The 23312-nt window shown below is 37.8% G+C and overlaps 2 protein-coding genes across 3 annotated transcripts in view; one reads left to right on the top strand and one right to left on the bottom strand.

Annotated features, from left to right (window-relative positions):
- Window positions 1-8901, top strand: part of ChT (choline transporter) — a 63426-nt gene extending 54525 nt beyond the window's left edge. Inside the window, exon 10 of the mRNA XM_083131321.1 lies at window positions 4066-8901. Within this exon, the coding sequence (XP_082987447.1) occupies window positions 4066-4678 (613 nt within the window). The 3' untranslated portion in view covers window positions 4679-8901. The remainder of the gene's footprint in view (window positions 1-4065) is intronic.
- A 1043-nt stretch (window positions 8902-9944) lies between these two features.
- Window positions 9945-23312, bottom strand: part of LOC145994879 (uncharacterized) — a 39487-nt gene continuing 26119 nt past the window's right edge. For both annotated transcript variants that reach the window (XM_083131318.1, XM_083131319.1), the window contains one exon: window positions 9945-15004. In XM_083131318.1, coding sequence (XP_082987444.1) covers window positions 11886-15004 — 3119 coding nt within the window. In that variant the 3' untranslated portion in view covers window positions 9945-11885. The remainder of the gene's footprint in view (window positions 15005-23312) is intronic.

Here is a 23312-nt window from a genome sequence, read left to right as displayed (position 1 = left end):
AGCAGGCTCGACGGATCGATGCAGGGAGAATTCGTTAACCTCTAAAGCACGTGCCTTAGAATCGCACACGCCATTTAAGCGTTTCTTTTTAAAAGTCCAGTTACGCAAGATTCTCCTCTTTCGGCTGTCGATAGGGCAATGCTCAGGCCGCGAAACGGCATCACGCCTGCGGGTGAATAACTTAGAAGACTGCAGATTGGCCTCGGACTGCAAGATTCCTGATTGAAGCCACCAAATGAAGCATCGCGACCCTACAGACTGAGCTGCTTTGTGAGGGCGGGAGTGCAGGCTCAGATTTAAATATGTAATTATCCATGCAATTTCAATTATAACTTTAAGATCAAAGTATGTCACGTGGAACATTCTTTATATTTTTACTACACTTGAAACACCTCAATTTTTTTCATTTTGTGATCCATTTAAAAATATTTTTCTTCGGTGGAGGCTTCTTTGAAAGTGGAGGCCCGAGCCCCCGTAAATTCAGCCTGCGGGAGTATACATTTATGAATTAAGGTATGATCAGCTAATGTACAAGGTGGTGCAAAAGTCATCACCTGATTTTGTTAACCTGTAGCTTGGGTTTTAAATTAAACAAAGTAGGATTTTTTGGGTTTAAACTCTTATTGATACTTGTAAGTTTCCTGTCCTCAGTTATTAAAGATAACATCCAACAAATGACCATCATTCGAATTGATGCAGATTTGGGCTTTTTTATTGCGTTTTACATGGTGTTGGAAATCTGCGGGGAAATGTTTTCAATTTCGTGCTGAATATTGTCCTTTAGTTGCTGTAACGTCTCTGGGTTATTCACAAACCAATGACTTCAAATATCCCCAAAGGAAGCAAGACGCCGAATGGTTTGGGGTGTATAGGCGCTGAACGATTGGGAAAATGTCGTCTAAATTCTCGTTGTGTCAAGATTAAAAATATTGTCACAATTTTTCCACGTTCTTGAGGGGTATAATTATTCATTTTCGCACACAATATATTTCATGAGTATCTTCAATTTAACTGACAAAACACTACTGACATAAACAACAAGATGTCAAAATAAAGGTGCCTCCCCGATGGCGCAGTGGTAGCGTCGTCGCCTTGTAATCAAGGGGTCCCGGGTTCGATACCCGGTGGAGGCACAAGTGGTTCGGATCCCACTTTAAACTGTAGGTCCAGTCCCGATTAGCCTTACTGTGCATAAAGTGGACTTAAAACAACAACTCAAAATAAAGGTCAGTTCAAATAAGATGATGACTTTTGAGCCTTCTTTTATGTGTTTGCAAGGACATTTACTCTCTAAAGACTTAATATTTTTCGTCCAGGGCCCGGATTTTGATGACGTCTTTTTTCTCTTATGTAGTATGCTTTGTTCTTTGAATAAGAACCTCTGATTAAAAAAAATGTGAATTTTATTTGGCATTTTTCGTAATATTTTACCATTGTTTAATTCTACGTCATTTTTTCAAGTTTTTCGTCAATTTTCGCGTTTCACTTCTTTTTCTGGTCTTTCTTTGGCGTAATTGAAAAAAAAAGTAATGTAATTGCATTACGTTTCACTGACTCATTTCTAGTCAGGAACTGACATTTATCGCCTTGCTGTCTGTAACAACGAAAATAAAAATTCTAGCGCCTCGTGATTTTAGGAACAAAGCAACATGCCACTCGACATTACCTACTGCAATAATTTCGAATAAGTTAAGATTTTAACAGATTTTTATATTTAACATTCACATACGCCTTGAAATTTCAGTTCTAACGTTACAGAAATAAGAACTATGCCGTACTGTCATACCCTGAAATAGAGACAAAATCTTTAATTTTTTTAGGTCATTTTATAGATACTTTTTCAGGGTCATCAAAATCCGGGCCCTGGACGATAACTTTAAAACATGGCAACAATATAAAAAACTTTATAAAGAATTTCATCACACAAAAATAAACCCCAATCATCATTAGATATCACCACCTAACTTCCCGGGATCGACCCCTCAACCCTCTACTAAGACAATTGGATCAAAAGCAATGTGGCCGGTTTCTGTGAAATTTGATACTTGTTGGTAGCGACGGGAAAAACTGTGTCAATACTTTTCACGTGTTTGATGTGTTTTACGACAAAATTCAATTTCACCCATACTTTCTATTAAAGATATGTTGGGGTTTCTTGTTACAATATTAATACAACTATCATTAATATTTCCTTTTAATTATTTCCATAAAGCACGAGAATTGCGTCAAAAATTTTAGTCAGTAAAGTTTTGATTCATTTTTTTTTTGTGTTGCTGTGACAAATACTGGTTTTATATTATTAATTTGTGTCTTGTATGCAGGGTGGCATTTGTCATTGGAGATGGGGGATTCCCCCCAAAGTTACTGCTAAGTCTGCTAAATTTTTGTTGTTTGCAGGGATGATATACTTATATAATTTATATAATATCTTAATGATTTGAGAATAGTTGCTGGACACCCCCCCCAACACGGGAAATTTTTCACATACCACACTGTTTGTATGTATTCACTTGATCTCTTCTTGCTACATTTAGCATGCATATTAACCCTTATGCATTTCCCATACTATCATTGCAACACAGCAAAGTCGATGGTCTTGAAATTCTAAAATCTAATCTTAAAATTAATAACATTTGCCTTTAGCTATATGCACCAGATTGTAAGATATGCGCACCATTTCGGAAAAAAAAATAAAGAAGGTCGGACAATCTTTACAAGGCGTGTCCTTTCATTTTGACAGTTCTTGTAATGACACCCACTTCAAAAGGGCACTTGTGGTCGTGGAGAATTCACGGGACGGGAGGGGCTAAGGAGAGTCGCTAATTATTTATCAACATAGAAATATAGAAACCGAGCTCCCGAGTAGGCACGTAGCGAGGGGTAGGCTATGGGGAATGAAGCCTAGAGCGCTACTCAAAACATTTTCTTAACAAAGAAACACAACAAAGCCAGATTACACGAAGGAGAAATGTATACTTGGTAGTAAATACTCCCTCTGTCCCATAATTATTGTCCGGTATGCCAAAATGGTAACTTTTTATTTAGATTCTTTTGGATACTTGATCGGCCAATTTGTACTGATCCTTGAGTAATAACGTTGTATGACACATTCCCGTGTTTCATTTACTTCTTCTGTATACACCAATGTCACAGTTTGAATATCGTATAATTATTATGAGACAACAAACAAAAGTATACCGGACAATAATTATGGGACGGAGGGAGTAATTGATAATAATAATAACACACTGAGTAATAACGTTGTATGACACATTCCCGTGTTTCATTTACTTCTTCTGTATACACCAATGTCACAGTTTGAATATCGTATAATTATTATGAGACAACAAACAAAAGTATACCGGACAATAATTATGGGACGGAGGGAGTAATTGATAATAATAATAACACACTGCAGGAATATTTTGTTTCCCAAAGTAGTAGTAATAATACATTTTTAATATTTTCTTAAAACACTAAAACATGACTGAAATATTCCTAAATGCGCTAAACTTTCTTTTAAATTAGAAATGTAAACTACAGATCTTTAAATATAATATTATTTAATGTTAATAAATATAATGTGTGTGTGTGTGTGTGTAAGAGGGGGGGCAGGGCCCCAAACAATAACCTTGCCTAGGGATCCTAAATATCTAGCTACGGGGCATGCCCATCTATTGGGATAAGTAGGTAGTAACGGTTGTCAGTCTTATTTTCCAGGAAGCATCTTTCTTGAACTTTTACCAGGACATTAATTGATTGATTGAGTTGGTGTTTTAAGTCCACTTTATGCACAGCAAGGCTAATCGGGACTGGTCCTACAGTTTAAAGTAAAACCCGAAACACTACGTGCCTCCACCGAGTATCGAACCCGAAACCCGTTGACTACAAGGTGACGACGCTACCACTGCGCCATCAGGGAGGCCTTACCAGGACATTAATGATATATTAATGATATATTGCATGAATACATATACTTATGACCGGTATGCTATTGTAACATGCAAAAAAAATAAATTCTGATCTTCCTAGTTGTTCTTAATGTGAGTTTCTCTTTTTTAAAAGGTCAATGTGCTCCGACCTTGTCTACGTGATCCTGTTCCCTCAGCTCCTGATGGTTGTCCACTTCAAGAACTACTGCAACACCTACGGTAGCCTGAGTGCCTATGTGATCGCCTTCCTCGTACGGTTGTCGGGCGGCGAACCCATGCTGGGGTTGCCATCCCTCATCAAGTTCCCCGGCTACGACGAGGAAACCGACACCCAACTCTTCCCCTTCCGCACCCTCTCCATGCTCATCTCCCTGTTCACGCTGGTCGGGGTGTCCTGGGGGACCAAGTACGTCTTCGAAGGGGGGAAGCTACCCCCGAGCTACGACATCTTCCGCTGCGTGGTCAACATTCCCGAAGACAGGGAGAGGGTAGGCGAACCCGCAGAGGGTGAGCTCACCATGATGAGTTCGTCGATGGTGAAGATGTATTCGGCGACCGACGAGATGAACGGGCGGATAAACCCAGCTCTGGAGGCCGACGGGGACCCGGAGGTCGAGAAGGCGAAGATGATGATGGCGAACAACAGTAAGGACATGATCGGCAACAACCCACACAATGTAGACTCGGAGAAGGTGCAGAACAAGAACAACCCTAAGCCGATACAGCAAGAGCAAACAACCCTGTGAGAGGAGTGAAGATGAATCATGCAATCAACGGTTAGGTAAAGTATTCATTGAAACGGTGGCGCATCAGTGAACATACATATCAAATCGCATTTCACATAAACCAATAGAGAAGAGGAAAGAAATCTAAACCAATCAGGTAGATAGCAATTTCGCCTACAAGACTGATCCTAATATTTTGGTGTCAAATGTCCATAAACTTGTTATGTTTTAGATAAATATATACGTGTGGATTGACAGGGAAGAATACAAACACACAAACAAGTTAATATGTTTTCCTTTTCCAAAAGTTAAGAATCATGAAAAAGTTCTCCTTCAACAGCTATAATATCAATATGCACCACTAATTAGCAAAAAATGTAGTTTTGTTTTGTTAGGGGGCATGTGTGTGAACTTTCATTTTTAACATTTTTTTATAAGTGAACAAGAATATACAATTGAAATTATTTTCATTACACTCTCATTACAATAAAAACTGATAGGAGGAAACTACTGCAAAGTTTCTGAAAGATGGTATTTGTGTTATACATAAATGGATAACATGTCATAGATGTTTGTTACAAGGTCGTGCTTATCTTAAGAACATATGTGTGTTTATGTTTACTTTTCTTTTCTTAGGGGTGTATACCCAGTGGTTCCGATCTGATTTATATTAACACAACTGGCTTGTGCTCTACATGTGGAATAATGTCGAATATGTGCTTTCTGTAGTGTAACATGTTGATCTAGTCAGGTGTTATTACGAATTATAAAGCATTCTTTAAGTTATGGTATCTGTTGCCCTTTACCAAATTATTGTACAGTCTTTTTTCTCTCCAAACACCGTTTTGAAATAAGCAACATCAAACCATACATATCATGGTTTCATACCATTTCCAAATAAAGTGAGACATTACATATCAAGATTTGTTGATGTATTTTTATGAATGGCACTAAGACATATGTTAGTAAATGTAAAATAAATCACATATCAGTATTAAACAACAATCGTAATTATGTGTGCCGTTACTGTGAATAATAAAATATTGGATATAAAATGTGTGTTTCCTAGAAATGTTACATATTATTGTTGAAATGAAAAGTTTGTATAGAATACATTTTTAAGATACAAAAGTCCCTAATCATTACTTGTTAAGTGTAAAATGTTTTTCTAGTTAATTTTAAGATCACCTTGTAATCAAACACATAGATGGTCGTTAGTATTTTATTAGATATATATACTTTCAAAAAAATATTAATATTTCTTTATCAGCTAACTCAAATATAATTTTCAATGCATACTGTATAGAATTATTAGTTCGTCATTGAGTAGAAATGTACACAAATGTCAAACTACAACTTTAAATGTATAGGCATAATAAAGTCTATTGTATAGAAATTAAATGGTTAAATACTACTATCGTTTGTTTTAAGTATAAATCAGCTGGCATTTTAATACTTTTGCTGGATTATTTACTAAATATAGAATTGACTAATAGTTAATTTATATTCTTAAATTATTTTTTAAAGTTAGCTGGGAAAATAAGTATTTTCAATTCATGTACTAATATTGAGTCATCCTTAGGAAAATTTGAATTATTTTGTGTTATGATTATACAATACATATAATTTCGTTATTGAGTGGATTAAATTAGTATTTGTGTTTTCTGAGTTTCTTGCTCCGTTCAGAATAACTACATATTAAATTTGGTCTTAACGATAGTTAAATTTCAATTCACATAGGCCACATATATTTATATTTTTTATTAGCATCAGTAAAATTGATACCTAAAAAGAGAACAAATTACATGGACAGTTCGTTTGAAATATCTTGCAATTAGGTTACATTTATTTCGTTCGAACACTGTACACGGAATTGATTGTCTTAACAAATGGTGATGTCTTAAATGGTAATGTCATATATATGCCCTATACTGAAGGTGAGTAACACGTTCACCAGCAAATATACTTCAGCGCATTTTGTTTCTATTACATTTGGAAAGAATCCGGTAGTAAATGGGCTCGCTTGAAATCTTAAAAAGAGCCCAATAATTTTGTTAAGTATATTATCTTTTGTGCTAACTCTCTCCTTTCTGGAGAGATAACGTAATTAAATAATTAATCTATATATGATTATCAAGAAAAACAGACCACACAACTTTCTCATTTTCAGAATCCCTTTAATTAAAAGCTTAAACATTTATTTTTTGAAAATTGGACGGAATTAAACACGTACTCTATATTTTCTAGAAATAATTTTATGTGTTAAATCACTAACAGTATTAAGTAGATTTTTGTGATCTATGGAATTATTATTATAAGTAAATCAATAGGTTTTTGTAAAACATATGAAAATTTTCTAAATTAACTGCATTAAATTCGTGGTAAGGAAAGTGCATTATTTGTGCTGTTGGAATTATTACCTACTTAATACTATATTTCCGGCGAATATTTTGCCGGTGCCTTATGTCACGTGACGCATATTTGATGACATATCTTTTTCTTGGTGTTGGCAAAGACTTACAGTACGTAGTGTCTTCAAAGATTATCCAGGAATTATACGTGCTGTTGACAAAAATGTTGAGAATATTTATTGACAGTTTACAGTAATGTATTATTTAATGTTAAAGGCATAATCTTAATGTTGTGGTGGATTAAAGTTATTACATTACATCTGTACATAAAGTTGTTTATTTTTGTCTACATCTGTCGTCTTTCTGTTCTCACACGTTTATTGTCACTGTGCTTATCAACTCAGCAGTTATTTTGATATTGTTATGTGATATAATACATACACATTTTAAAATATAATAAATATTAACAAACTGAAATGAAATATGGTGCAGTGTTTAATATTGTTAGACGGTTTACGGTTGATATAAATTCCTATCTACTGTATGTTACGTTGTGCACAAAAATCTCGAAATGTTCTAGAAAGTATATAATGATATATTAGTGTTTCTTCTTGTCATATTTGTTGGTAATTAATAGGATGGTGATATATTCTTCATCATTTTGGAATCAACGCGTGTCGAAACTGGAATATTTCCAGGTTCCTCTCTACATAATTAACACTATTTCAGTTACCCTAACAATCACAAATATTCCTTACATTAAATCTATCAATAACAAATATCTTTATTCTTTTCATACCGGTAACGTTCAGCATATGCACGAATACTTTCTATATTTTCACGCGTTTTCCCTAAATTTTTCGCATTCCAATTTGATTCAATAATTTAGTGTTTGACATTTTTTTCTGTTGGGTACATTAGGACACAATGTTGACAAATAATTGCTTTCTTTTATAATTTGAAAAAACACCGAAATTATCACATATAGCTAAGTAAACACATATGTCGTTACGTTGTGAACACATTCACACTAGACAATTGCATACATATCATTTTAAAGAAATATGTATATATATAGGCATATCAATGTTTGTCAGGTAAATATAGTTACTGCTAAGCTCTGATTGATACAAATGTTAAACTGTGGTAGTGTACAGACGACTGGTGTTATATTTAAGTAGAATCAAATTAACCCCAATGTTTAAAAAAATATACAGAAGAATATAGAAGCAAATAAGTTTAAAACTGTGAAAGATAGAATCGTAGAATGATGGAAACATATAGGACTGAACACAAAATGTACACACCCGGAAACAGCACGTAATGAAGGGTTGAACTAATTTAGACAAAAAGAAAAAAATAGTTTAGAGTTCATAAATTGAAAGAGCCTTGAAATTAAGGCAAACCCTAGGCAATAATGTTTTAATACAAATATATTGCTATGAAAGTATTCATTTGCAACAAAACGACCAAAGATATATATATTATAGAAATGAATCACTTAATGACATATACATAGTGTTTTATTGGTTGTGTTAGATAACTGTTGTGGAAAATAAAGTGTTGTTTAATGAAACAAAAATGTGGTAATGCATATCAAGTATGTTGTTCCAATATAATGTTAGATGCCAATTGTGACATGTATGAAGTGAAAAATAAAGCACATAATGTTAAATGAAAATAAAATATGTTATAAACATACAAAGTTTACTTTGTTGCTCCAGATGGTTGTATAGTTGTGGTACTTGTAAGCTTTGTTGAGGCCTGGCGCCTTGTGTATGAACTTTGTTTAAAAAAATACTGTAAATATACGGTACGAAACTGTAAGATTGATGTACATAGCACTAGGACGTGAAAAAAACTAGAATATTTGTAGAAAAATAAACAAAGAGACGAAGCAATTTATTGTGGTGTTTTCTTAATTTCTTTCACAATTACCTGCAAAAAGCATATTTTTTCTTAGCGTTCATGTGAATATTATCAGTAACACAACAACGAAGGGTATAGGGCTACATGCACACACAAACACGTGCATATGTGTGTGTGTGTGTGTGTGTGTGTGTGTGTGTGTGTGGATGTGTGAAATTACGTTGATTATTTGGCCAATTTTCACACTCGAGGTCAGGTATGCATTCCAGTTTGTGTTGGCGCCACAAGCAAAGCAAACGTTGGTTTCTGCCACACCATATTCTCCTGCAGCCTGGCTGTTTCAGCTTGAAGAATTACTTTTCATCTGGGCTTTATATGACACCATTCACTTTTGTTTTCCATCTCGTAATCAGCTCAAACCCAGTTCCTCACAGTACAGACCACTTCGCTAAACTGTTTGACTCTTTCTGCAGTCACGTCTAGTTGGTTTAAATGTGCAACACTGAGTCGTCTACTTCGTTCATTTTGTGTCATAGTGTATTAAGTGTCTGCCCTGTTTTACATGCTTATCTTTGCTAGGTGGATAGGTTAGGCAGGTCAGGTTTGGTGCTGTAAGCACACATATCTCCCAAGTTGCTAAGGCTTTAAGCTAGCCGCATGTAAAATGTGCGCATTAGATTAGAATACATATGGTATTGGGAATGTACAACTTTAAAATTGAAGAACCCAGTAACGTACATTCTACCCTGATCTGACATAAAATTGCAAATGTTTTTGGGAGAACATGAACGGTTCACTAGTCTTGTTAATTAATGCATAACCACGTGACTGCTTTGAAATAGAAACTGCGTATTTAGACTTTTACTTTACAAAACTGACAGAATTTTGCAAAAAAATATAGATACATCGGTACTGTAAAATTATTGTAGATACAACGACATGTATGTATTGGCTGAAGCTGATAGAGTACCGATACATCTACACAATTTTTTTTTTGTCAGTCAAGGAGACAAAGTGAAATAAGGAACTAGTGAAAATACAACCGGAAACAACAACACAAATATGAAACTATTATTTATTTCATGGGTATAAAAACACACATAAACAACTGATTACATTTTTTTCTTTTTCTTATTTTATGTGTTTATATTACAATACACTTTTGTTTCAACCTTACATGTAGATAATAACTTATATTGTAACAAGCACTTACACAAATTTTGAATATAGATATAATCTTACAAAAGCATTCTCCGACAAACATTCTTCCTAAACTCACTACATGCTACACACTAAGGGAACAGAAATCGAAGTGTTTTGTTGAAGCGTATCGTTTACCTTCGGACTACATTGTTTACTCATTGTTATGGAAATCAACGAATGTGTGTTCTGGTTTGCAGTAAAATTGCAGATGGAAGTTGGGTATCACATGCTAGCAACGTGTTGTTGATTCTGGCGAAGAAATATTAATACGGAGATCTGAGGAGGTCAGGAAAGAATAAGGTAAAATATTTGTCACTGATGTTGCTTTCGGAAATGGTATCTTTTATGTTTTAATAAGCTGTAGAGTAAGTTTACAAGTAGGGAAAATATCAGCAATCATACTACAAGCCCATAAGTATGACCATAAATACACTCATTTATATTAATTTTTCTGTACGATATTCATAAGAAATATATTTTTTTTAAAAAGTATTACGAACACATGTTACTAAATGTCAGAGCCTGTCCTGAGTAATTACTGAACTTGAGTCATATAATATGCATCGAAAATTATTGATATGACTACAAGGTATCAGAAAATCGTATGTTCTAGTCTTTCAATCTAATTCACAATTGTTCTTCATAATCACAATAGATAGTATGGCAATTAATAAATCAATTGAGCTGTTACATTACTTTAAACGTGAAATTAGTAGAAATAGTACGTGTCATGTGCAGGTTATTCTCACGAAATACACTACAATGAATTTATATTTTGCATGTACATTTTTACTAATGGTGAGAGACAAATATTCTTGTTAGCGTTGCTAATTACAGAATGATTTCGTTAATGTGGTATATTCCTTTTGGTGTTCTGAGAAACTCTTTTATCCAATCCAAGTCTAAAGTGTTCTAAATCTTCAGTATGAATATAATCTAACTTCTTTCTCACGCTGGGTCACCTTCTTAGGAAAGACTCTGCTGAATATAGTCATTGTTCTCCATAAGTATATTTGGACTGTAGAAATATAATGTACACCAGAGCATTTCATTGCATTAGCATAACAAATACAATGTATTGAGCTTCTTCGAGAGAAACATGCTCCCCGTTATAAAATGCAGTAACAACAACAATGGGAAATCATAAATATTCTTGAAGAAGCATATATGAAATATACATAATAATAGTTACAATTGGAATAGAGGTAGCTCAAATAATAGGCAAACACTTTCATAGTCCATTTTTTAAAAAAAATATTTACTGCCACAATTTCTCTTTTGAACTGAAAAATCTGTACTCTAGGAAAATCTACAAGAAACCATAATAATTTCATAATTACGAATGGGTTTTAGCAGGAGTGATGGATAAAACAGAGAACAAATAGAAACTTCGCATTTTGGCTACTCTAGCATGGAGATTAATGAACATGTATATGTAACATTAACACTTTTACCTCCAGTTGCACTGTCAAGTACTTTAATTATTTTTTGTTGTTGCTGAACAAAATTAACAGTAACTTCTGTACTACAAACAATGTCTTGATAGAAGACCAGAACACAACATCACTCACAGTCTTTGTCAAGTTGCATTAAGGTATTTACAAAGCTTTGGGAAATAAAATGCAGAAATGCATTAACTTAGAACTATTTTTGAGTATCCTGATCACTGGCACTGAATGTCTTGCTCTTCGAACATCGTTCAATCACTCATCTTCTCACATTTAACTTTTCAACCCAATCACTATCGTTTGCTTCAGGGTTCTCTTCAATTAAACGACCATCCCCAAAATACAGTCTTAACGTTTTTAATACACATACCCACCATTACTTCCAATTGAGAATCCAGAACCTTGAGATATCTGATAATCTTGTGACGATGACGAATCTGGAATGCTGTTGTGTTGTTGTTGGCTAACGCGGCGATTATAATTATTTGTCGAATAGTTGGAACCTCTGGAGGGTCCACGACCCGCCTTTCCTCTGGAAGGATTCTTAAAAGAACCAGAAGGGCGCTGTGATGGTTTATTGTAGCGTCCTGAGGACCGAGAAGGGATGTAAACAGTATTTGATCCTGTAAATGAACCAAAGTTAGGGAATCCAGGAGACCCACCTTGTTGACGGCCTTTGGGAGGGAAAGAAGGAGAAGATCGCGAAGGTGAACCGAAGCTGGATCCACCTCCAAAACTAGGAGCGCCGTAACTTGAAGAAGGAGCACCTCCGTTTGGAGCACCATAACTAGATGAAGGAGCACCCCCGTTTGGAGCTCCATAACTGGAAGAAGGAGCACCCCCGTTTGGAGCACCATAACTGGAAGAAGGAGCACCTCCGCTAGGAGCACCATAACCGGAAGAAGGAGAACCTCCGCCAGGAGCACCATAACTGGAAGAAGGAGCACCTCCACTAGGAGCGCCATAACCGGAGGAAGGAGCACCTCCGTTTGGAGCACCATAACTGGAAGAAGGCGCACCACCACCAGGAGCGCCATAACTGGAAGAAGGAGCACCACCACCAGGAGCGCCATAACTGGAAGAAGGAGCACCTCCGTTAGGGGCGCCATAACTGGAAGAAGGGGCACCTCCGTTAGGGGCGCCATAACTGGAAGAAGGAGCACCACCGCTCGGAGCACCATAACTGGAAGAAGGAGCACCACCGCTCGGAGCACCATAACTGGAAGAAGGAGCACCACCGCTTGGAGCGCCATAACTGGAAGAAGGAGCACCACCGTTTGGAGCACCATAACTGGAAGAAGGCGCACCACCACCAGGAGCGCCATAACTGGAAGAAGGAGCACCACCACCAGGAGCGCCATAACTGGAAGAAGGAGCACCACCACCCGGAGCTCCATAACCGGAAGAAGGTGCACCTCCGCCAGGAGCGCCATAACTGGATGAAGGAGCTCCTCCGCTAGGAGCTCCATAACCGGAAGAAGGAGCACCTCCACTAGGTGCGCCGTAATTGGAAGAAGGAGCACCTCCGCCAGGAGCTCCATAACTGGAAGAAGGAGAACCTCCGCCAGGAGCTCCATAACTGGAAGAAGGAGAACCTCCGCCAGGAGCGCCATAACTGGAAGAAGGAGCACCTCCGCCTGGAGCGCCATAACTAGAAGAAGGAGCACCTGCGCTTGGAGCGCCGTAACTGGAAGAAGGAGAACCTCCGCTGGGAGTCCCGTAACTGGAAGCTGGCGCAGATGGCGCACCATAGCTAGAAGAAGGAGCTCCACCACTGGGAGCTCCATATCCGGAAGAAGGAGCGGCACTAGAAGGTGCTCCATAACTAGAGGAAGATGCAGGAGCTGATGGAGCCCCGTAACTCGATGAAGGAGTAGCTGGTGCACCGTAACTAGATGAAGGAGCTCCTCCGTTTGGAGCTCCATAACTAGAGGAAGGTGCAGAAGGTGATGGAGCTCCATAACTGCTAGAAGGTGCAACAGCTGCTGGTGCTCCGTAACTACTGGAAGGCGCTGAAGGGGTGCCGTAGCCTGATGACGGTGCAGAAGGTGCCGGTGCGCCATAACTTGAAGATGGTGCTGCCGCTGCAGGTGCTCCATAGCTGGAAGATGGGGCAGACGGTGCACCATAACTCGAGGAAGGAGCCGGTGCAGGAGCTCCATAGCTAGATGACGGTGCAGATGGTGCACCATAGCTTGAGGAAGGGGCTGCTGCTGCAGGTGCTCCGTAACTAGACGATGGTGCGGATGGTGCGCCATAACTACTCGAAGGGGCTGCAGGAGCTGGTGCACCATAACTTGGAGAAGGTCCACCGCCACCTGAAGGAGCGCCGTAACTTGATGACGGAGCTGCTGGTGCGCCATAACTACTCGAAGGAGCTGCCGGGGATGGGGCACCATAACTAGAAGAAGGCCCACCGCCACCAGAAGGAGCGCCATAACTTGACGAAGGTGCAGACGGTGCGCCATAACTACTCGAAGGAGCTGCAGGAGCTGGAGAACCATAACTAGAAGAAGGTCCACCGCCACCAGAAGGAGCGCCATAACTGGACGAAGGGGCTGCAGGGGAAGGAGCACCGCCACCAGAAGGAGCGCCATAACTGGACGAAGGGGCTGCAGGGGCTGGAGCACCGTAACTAGAAGAAGGCCCTCCGCCACCAGAAGGAGCGCCATAATTAGACGAAGGAGTTGCAGGGGCTGGAGCACCATAACTGGATGAAGGTCCAACGCCACCAGATGGAGCGCCATAACTGGACGACGGGGCTGCAGGGGAAGGAGCACCGCCACCAGAAGGAGCGCCATAACTGGACGACGGGGCTGCAGGGGCTGGAGCACCATAACTAGGTGAAGGCCCACCGCCACCGCTAGGAGCACCATAACTGGACAACGGGGCTGCAGGGGCTGGAGCACCATAACTAGAAGAAGGCCCACCGCCACCAGAAGGAGTGCCATAACTAGACGAAGGAGCTGCAGGGGCAGGAGCTCCATAACTTGACGAAGGAGCAGCTGGTGCGCCATAACTACTGGAAGGCGCTGCAGGTGCCGGTGCACCATAACTATTAGAAGGTCCACTTCCACCAGAAGGAGCACCATAACTCGAAGATGGGGCCGCAGGGGCACCGTAACTACTGGAAGGGCCGGCTGAGGGTGCTCCGTAACTAGAAGAAGGGGCAGAAGGGGCTCCGTAGCTTGACGAGGGGGCTGCTGGGGCACCATAACTAGAAGATGGAGCTCCAGAAGAAGGGGCACCGTAACTACTCGATGGTGCGCCGCCACCAGGAGCACCATAACTAGAAGATGGCGCAGCCGGCGAACCATAACCATTGGATGGACCTCCTCCTCCTCCACCAGTAGGGGCTCCGTAATTGCCTGAAGGCGCTGAAGGTCCATTTGGAGGTAGGTATCCATTTGAAGGCGCACCGGGTCCTCCATTACCCGCATCGAAACCTCTTCCGTATCCTCCACTGAATCCGCTCACTGTGGGATAGATTGAAACGGACATCAGAGACATTCTTTATTTGACGAAAAAAACTTCATGGTCTCTCTCTATGTACAGGTTATGATACAAGCATGCGCAATGATGAAAGCGATCACAACGTTGCTAAACACATAAGACAGGAAATGTATATTTCTAGAGTGCACCAATATATCCATATAGAAGATGTATATTTAACTAAGAAGAAGATAAATGTGCAATAACCGACAGAACCAAACCCATAAAAGCATGAATTATTTTTATAGTCACCTGAAGTTCACTTGACAGCAAATTTTATATGAATCCATTCTAACCCTCTTGAATCCATGATTAGATTATAATTGAAAACTATCTTAGTACTCTTAGTTCAAAACTACTGACATTCTTCTCCTAATTTTAGATTGTTTTATTCTGACGGTATTCTTGCACAGTAGTAGTTCTGTAAGGTCAAGACCACGATTTACAGTAAAGATAATTCGAAATGTAGACAATCTAACAGCAAGAATCTGTGTTTCACCGTACGTTCTTGCTCTTTATTCAAGTGTGGACTGTGGTTGTCTGTGGTGTCATCTGAAAGAGTCACACTCTTACAGGGTGGATAAAAATCATGTTTTCATGATTTATTTATATATATATATATATATATATATATATATATATATATATATATATATATTAAATCGACTATTTTTTTAAAAAGATGCTTAAAATTGCTTGTATGGCTTTTGGCACCATACATATGGACATATGTTTTTTTATAGAGAGCCTTTTTCTATTAAACGGCCCTATAAAATATTTGAACAGTTTGATTAAAGCAAATAAAAAAATATATAAATGTACATTTTTCTGTTTCTGATACTGTATATATGAACCTACTATGGAAATGTTTGTTCAGTGTGTTAATGAAACCATAATAATTTCAGTAACTTTTCTTCCAGTGAAAATAAAACATTCTGGATGTACTCTATAATTGGAAGTTAAAAATATTTTTTTAAATCTTTGTAGCTGAATTTTTAAAATTTTTTAAATGATAGTTTGCAGAATATCAGCGTCCATGTTTATTTGCAGTTTAGTGATAATGACAGTATTTACGGTTTAATATTAGTATTTTGTATATTTTTCCATACAAAATGTTTCCTCTTTTTGCCTATAACAATTATTGAATTTGTATTCAAGAGACATTTAAGTACGTTCACAGTTTGTATATTACATTTCCTTTCGTATGAGCTTCACCCCATAAGTACATATATTTTGTTTCCTTTCTTTTCCTATATTAGAGCCTAATAAGCACCATTAAATGATTACAAGATTAATGTACTTTCACCAAAAGTGATTCTGAAATCTACAAAATTCTTATGTACATTATTTTATAAATTATTTTTTAAGTTGATTTAAATCAACCTGATTTAAATTAATCCACTTTGCCCTCTTATAACACTTTTCTACTTCCTAAATCATCTGTTTGCTCACTAAAGTAACTGTTTGAGATGCAGGAACTAATAACAACTTTCAAAGTATACCGTGTAAAGTATCTCGCACAATAACGTAAACAAGCCCACACCATTCATTCTGTGAAATTCCCTATTTCCGGCCTTATGCGAAAAGCGATGTTTTTCTTGTTCTCTTGTCCAGATAAATTTAAGTTGCACTTGCCCGTAACATTTTGTCGGAAAGAGACATTTTGACGAACGTGGCTGGTAACACTGCTCACGGTAGCCTTGAAAAGGTGGAGTAACGGTTACGCCGTTGACAGTTAGGGATCGGACGTTATCAGTGATGAAATTATCAGGTCAGTTGGAACTGGAAGTGTGCTCAGTGACTCGCTTTCTGCGTGGAAGAAGATGTAAACATACTGAGATTCATCGCCAATTGCATGAAGTGTACGGTGAGAAAGAAATTTCGTCTCAGGCGATCGAAAAATGGTGTGTGTTGTTCGAGAGTGGGCGTAGGGATATCGAAGACGACTACTAGGAAGAATATTGTCGACTGCAACGACAAGGGACAATGTTGAACGTGTTAAGAAACTGATTCATAGTTCAAGCCCTGGCACGTATGTAGAAGTATATTTCAGAAGGGGTGCGAACCAATGTATCAGAAATAATAATAATAATACAAATGTTTACATTAATGTAATCAAATTATAATTATATTAAATTAAAATATAAATATGTAAATTTACTAATACTATATTATTATTATTCCATCAATAGGTAAAATGACGGTATTAGAATATATATATAACAACACAGTCATTATGTAGTTTACGTGCAGTTACGATAGCCAAAATTTGTGTAAAAACAGCTGCCCTGACAACGATATTAATGTCAAATAAATAGAGAATTGAATATTTATTGAATAACAAAAAAGGATGTTAGATCCAGTTGACGAAAAGTAAAGTTCCTGATTAACATTTTATGCATATGTTCATAAGTTGTAGTGTGCAAGCGTAAATCTTTGGTACTCTTCTTCAAAGCTATATGATTCCAATGTAATCCTTTCCTTCCACTAAGTTCAGAAGACATTAATAAGCATGATTATGAAAATAATGCTTCATTATTGCATTTATGTATTTGCTATGTCTTTCGGGGGGGGGGGGTCCATGGACCCCGCCCCCCCAAATACGTCCTTGCTCGTGCTATGCGATTTTCATATCTTTGGGTATATGAAAGAAGAACTTGCGAAGCGGTGACGTCATTCCTGTGAGGAAGTTGAAACTGCGGCGCAAGAATAGTTATCAAAAATTCGACGAGAATTTTTCGAACTAGCTATAGAGAAACTCGTGTTAAGCTATGGCAAATGTTTGAAAAGAATTTGGGGTCATGTAGAAATATTGTTTTGGAAGTGCACTTCCATGTAAATACAAGAACTCTCCTCCACGTTCCATACCCTGTTTCTTTCATGCTAGTACAACCAAAATTTTGACGGACCCACGTTCATATCTGCAGTATCATTAGTGAAACTTGCATTATAGTTCAGTTTGATATGTACAGTAGAGACTTTGCGGTGCATACGAGAGCGCTCCTGCACAAATACGACGGGTTGCCCAGTCCTGGTTTAACATATTTTTGTCCTCTTGTCGCTGTAAACAGCGTTCAGTCACGCCACGTAAGAAAGTTGCAGACATCACATGACAAATGAAAGTGGAAAGGCGAGATTTTATTAGCAAGCCATTAGACGGATGCGCGGACGTTCATGAGGTATTTCGACGCACCGGAAACGGCCATGGAAGCCTCCTTGTTATTCATGAGTCCATTTCGCTCCAAATGGATGGGGTAATTGCCAGCTCTCGCTGGGAGCCCTTTCACTTAGAGATCGCACTGTGGCACGCTCCAAGTTAAGCATCGTCGACTTGTCACTTACCAGGATATGTCTCTAAATCTGCATAATTAACAGGACATATTGCAATTTGCAGCTGCAGCTGCATTTGGCCAATGCAGAGGCGCACCTCAGGACTTTTAGGGGGCTCACTACAATTTGAATGCAATTATGAACAGGGTACGAATGAAACTTTTGATTTGTGGAGAGATGCTAGAAAATTCGATCTTTTGAGGGCAGATAAATTCCCATTATATTTAATAAAACACTAAAAATGCTGACCAAGGCAGTATATATTGTAAAATAACACACTACAAACCCAACGTTTCCAACCCTCCAACAGAGTTTTCATCAGACATAGATCCAAACTAAAAATCAATAAAATAAAAATTTACAATAAATACTGCCTTGGCCAGATTTTTTTAGTGTTTTATTAAACATGGAAAGAAGGCTTAAAAGTGTTCACATAATATTATTACTATTATTATTATTAGTAGTAGTAGTAGTAGTGTAGGTTGCTCTCGCCTTTGGTGCGAGCCGTCCGGTGTTCGATCCTCGATGAGTGCTTCAAAAATGTCAACCTAATTGAAGATTAGTGGTGACGTCCGCTGAGCATAACGTCGTCGCCTTTTAAACAAAGGGCCCAGAATTTGATCACCGGTGGAGACAAAGAGTGGTTTCTATCCCGATTAGCATATCTCAGCATAACGAGAACTTAAAACAAAACATTGACTCCAGCAATTTCGGTGTAGACCCAATATCGTGAACTACTTGGAAGCAATAGTAGCGAACTCCAGTCTTCGGATGTTCAAACAGTTGACTGTAGAAATAACGATCCGCTGTCGTTCAAGTACTGTAAAAATATGACCATGAGCGTTTTAAAGTATTAACGGCCCTTACGTAGTTACATTTATTAATATAATTTTAATGATTTAGTTTGTATTTATGGTACACTCCTGTTCCCGTAAAGTGGTACATTTTATAAGGTTTGGCAGTGTAAGTTGTGCCACCTTATCTGAATAGGAGGTACATGCAACTGTAATTTATATGTATATAAAATACTCAAATATAAATAAAATCGGTTGTGTGTTAATTAACAGGCAGACTGATAAATTTTAACGGTAAACTACTACAGGTAAGTTCTGGCAGTGAAAGCCAGAAATCAACAGTGGTGGGACACGATGCGCTGACCACGCTTCAACCAGTAAAAAAGCTACTGCTGTATTATATTTAGTTATCGTAGATTACTCAAGACACGCCACTGTTAAGTGAACTTGTACACACAAAATAAATGTATACTTTTTGATGATCTTAAAGTTCTGAAAACCTCCACAAGTTAACTAAAATACAATTTATTGGACGCTACAAACAAACGAAATTTAAATATCCTTCAATAAATTGTCACTGAATCTTCAGAGAAAGCTTTATAAATGTTAAAAAAAAAATTGATTTAAAATGTTTTAAAGTAGCCCTAAAAGTTGTAAAGAAACTTTGTTGAAAGCCACTAAAAGACTCAAAGAATGCACCAAAAAGCTTCAAAGAAGCAGAAATGAAGCCTACAAAGAATGCTTCGAGGAGATTTTGTAAAATATGAGTAGAAAGCTTCAAAGGTGTTTAAAAGAAAGTTAGAAAATACTTTAAAGCAAACTTTAAGAAATGTTACAGAATGTTTCAGAGTAAATTTTAAAAAAGCTTTAAAAAAATTCACAGGGACTCACAGGAATTTCAAAGAACACTACAATATGCTTGGCTAGATTTAGGGAGGTGTTCAAGAAGCTGAAAAAGATACTTATAGAAGGCTACAAAGAAGATGCAAAGACACTTAAAGAGCGGTATAAAGCAATGTATAAGTCTACAAAGCTTCAAAAAGTCTTGGAGAGAAGGCTACAAAGAAGCATCGAAGAGACTTAGAGAAGTGTACAAAAAAGCTTCAAAGAGACTCAGAGAAGGCTACAAAGAAGCATAAAAAGAGACTTAAAGAAGAATGCAAAGAAGTTTCGATACATATAGAATGCTACAAAGACATTTATACAAGGCTACAAAGATGCTTCAAAGAAACCTAGAGAACGATACAAAGAAGCTTCAACGAGATTGAAAGAAGGCTAAAAAGAAGTTTCAAAGATATTTATAGTAGGCTACAAAGAAGCATCAAAGAGACTTACAGAAGGCTACAAAGAAGCATAAAAGAATTCAAAGAAACTTAGAGAGGGCTACAAAGAAGCTTAAAAGATACTTATAGGTGGCTAGAAAGGAGCTTCAAAGATACTTTTAGAAGGCTACAAAGAAGCTTAAAATGTACTCATAGAAGGCTACAAAGGAGCTTCAGAGACTTATAGAAGGCTACAAAGAAGATTCAAAGAGACTTAAGACTGCACGTAACTTGCAAAGACATTTTAAATAAAGATAGAAGAAGTTGTCAAAAGTACACAAGAAAACAGCGAAAGAAAATACAACCATGCAGTAACACAATTCACACAGCACTTCCTTATGGGAAATATTACATTTGCGCAAGGCACGAGGATGGTGCGAATCGCATGAATAATGTTGCTTTATTCTGAAGAAACGTCCGATCTTGCAAGCAAAGGAGACATATCATTAGTACTATCTGTGATGAGACGTACTATACTTATCTCGTCGCGTCAAAGCTTTTCCTTCCTTTCTTCTCGAAAAAAGAGAAGAAAAGAATGCGAGGTTAAGGTGTGGAACTAGTTCTGTTTGGGTGGTTGTTATTGTTTCATGAAAATGAGTGCCCTCGCGGGGAGAGTAAGAATGGCATTGTTGTCACCGCACGGTCCTTAAGTGTCACGCACTGTGAAAGCGTCATTTGTACATTTCTCCTATTAGGGACACGGAAAACGTGACAATGCCCAAAAGGTGTTGGTGCAATGAGTTTGGTAATCTGGACATGATGATTACTTGCTGTATGTGGAGTGAGAGCTGCCAGGGGTAGGAGGGTATTTCCTCCTCATAGACCGGAGGATCCATAGCAATGGAGTGAGAGTTCCATACCTGTCAAAAGATAATTTTATCACCCCTACAAATAAGAGTCGCCTTTACATGGGCGTACCTTAGAACCTAACTTTGGGGACGCAGAATTAATCCTGTGGCATAACTTTGGGGGAGGAGAATGCAAAAGTTTTCCATGTCATGAAAATAGCGTCCAGGATAGTTTACTAAAAAACGGTTACATTTGCGAATTCACTAAAATTTTGCCCCTCAAGTCCCAGCAGGTTAACAAAGGTACACTTGCAAATTTTCATGAATCTGCAAATTTTGGAGGGGCAAGCCTCCCTTGCCACCACCAAGTTACGTATTCCTAAAAAAATTGAGGCAAGCAAAAATCGTGGCGTGCCCAAGAGTTTAGAAAAGGGGGAGGGGAGCTAAACCCCCTTTTTTATGTTCTTATTTAAAGAAAGTTAGATGAGGAAGAAGTGCTTAAGACTCCAACCCCTGCTGTAAATTTACTTTGTCTTTCTTTTACTTCGCTTTTCTGCCATTTTCGGCGAATATAAGGATAATAGGTGATGTGAAGAAATTTATATGAATGGACAATCATAAACATAATGCATATGGACGACACAATACAAGTTCAACAGACGACTATACTGGCTATGAGTTCAAGCAGCAGAGCCTCTTTAGCCTGAAAAAAAATCAGTCTAGGGAAGGAGAGATGTTGACATTTGAGTTTCTCCTGTAATTATTACTATTGTAACGTAACACTTGACCATATACAATACATAAGATGCTTTCGTTGAGTGCGTACATATCACTGCGAAGTTCTTAAGCTGTCATTGAACCCCCACTCCCTTAACGGAGAACAAGGAGACTTAAATGGCCTACTCCCAATAGCCAACCTCTATTCCACGTAGTACAACCTGGACTGCAATTTGCAGTCGAACTGGACTCACAGCCAGTACATATAATCCTCTCAGAGTCCTGTGTGTTTGTGATTGTCCTTAAATTCTTACTATCGTATTATCTTTCATTCTAGTCTTCGCGATTAGCCCAAGATAGCAGAAGAGCGAAGTAAAATAAAATAAACCAATCACATGGAAGCAAAATATAGAACATTTTGTTGTGGTGTGAGAACCAGAGGGACGTAATTCCCATTTTTTAACTTTACAGGGGAGAAAAAATAAAGTATTCTTAGGAATATGTCTGGCTCGTAAAATTAGTATGTTAATTAATTAGTAAGTTAGTAAGCAGGCCCGTAGCCAGGGGAGGCCATTTACCGATAATTTTCCGGCATCTTAGTCTTTCACGGGGTTCACAAAAATGCCACGCGACACTTTCGAGGAATCTAAGTATCCTAGAAAATATGAAAAATTCGAACCTTTTAGAATATTTTGCACCAGTTTTGCGTGAAAAGATAGATTTTGTGATCATATAACATGTATTTTAATAATTTAACAATCTGATGTAATTCTTGAATATTTTAAAACAAAGTTCTTGGTAAATTTATTATATAATTGGAGTAGAATAATTGCACACTAATATTGATTAATATTTTAAACAACATTGAATTATTATAATGTTCAAGCATCGGTATCGGCTCAGCCCTAATTTAAACAAAACTGAAAACCACATTTTTGGAGTTACGTTCTTCTGGTTCTAATGCAATGGCGTGATCAAATACCATTTCCACATTACAGTATATAGTCTCTCTCCTTCAGCTCTAAACATTGCTAACACTAATGATCCTTCTATATACTCCACACTTTAAAAGAAACGCAAGGAAATATAGTAACAACATTACCATTGACCAATCTTTTTTCGATTACTGATGTCAAACGTCCACAAACCAATTGGATCAGAACACACACAAATCTTCTTATTCTTACTGAACCTATCAACTGCGAGTTGATTTTGGTCATTTTGTCTGAAGTGTAGGTTCACTGTGCATTTGTTATCCACAGGAAGAAAAGAAAGGGGTGGGATACCGTTCAGTCTTCACTAAATCCTTAAGTTACATCTTCTGGCATATCCGTAAAGAAT

Source organism: Lepisma saccharinum, chromosome 11 (assembly GCF_977018435.1).
Source record: "Lepisma saccharinum chromosome 11, izLepSacc3.1, whole genome shotgun sequence".
NCBI classification, from domain to species: domain Eukaryota; kingdom Metazoa; phylum Arthropoda; class Insecta; order Zygentoma; family Lepismatidae; genus Lepisma; species Lepisma saccharinum.
This window is presented reverse-complemented; position numbering and strand designations above follow the sequence as displayed.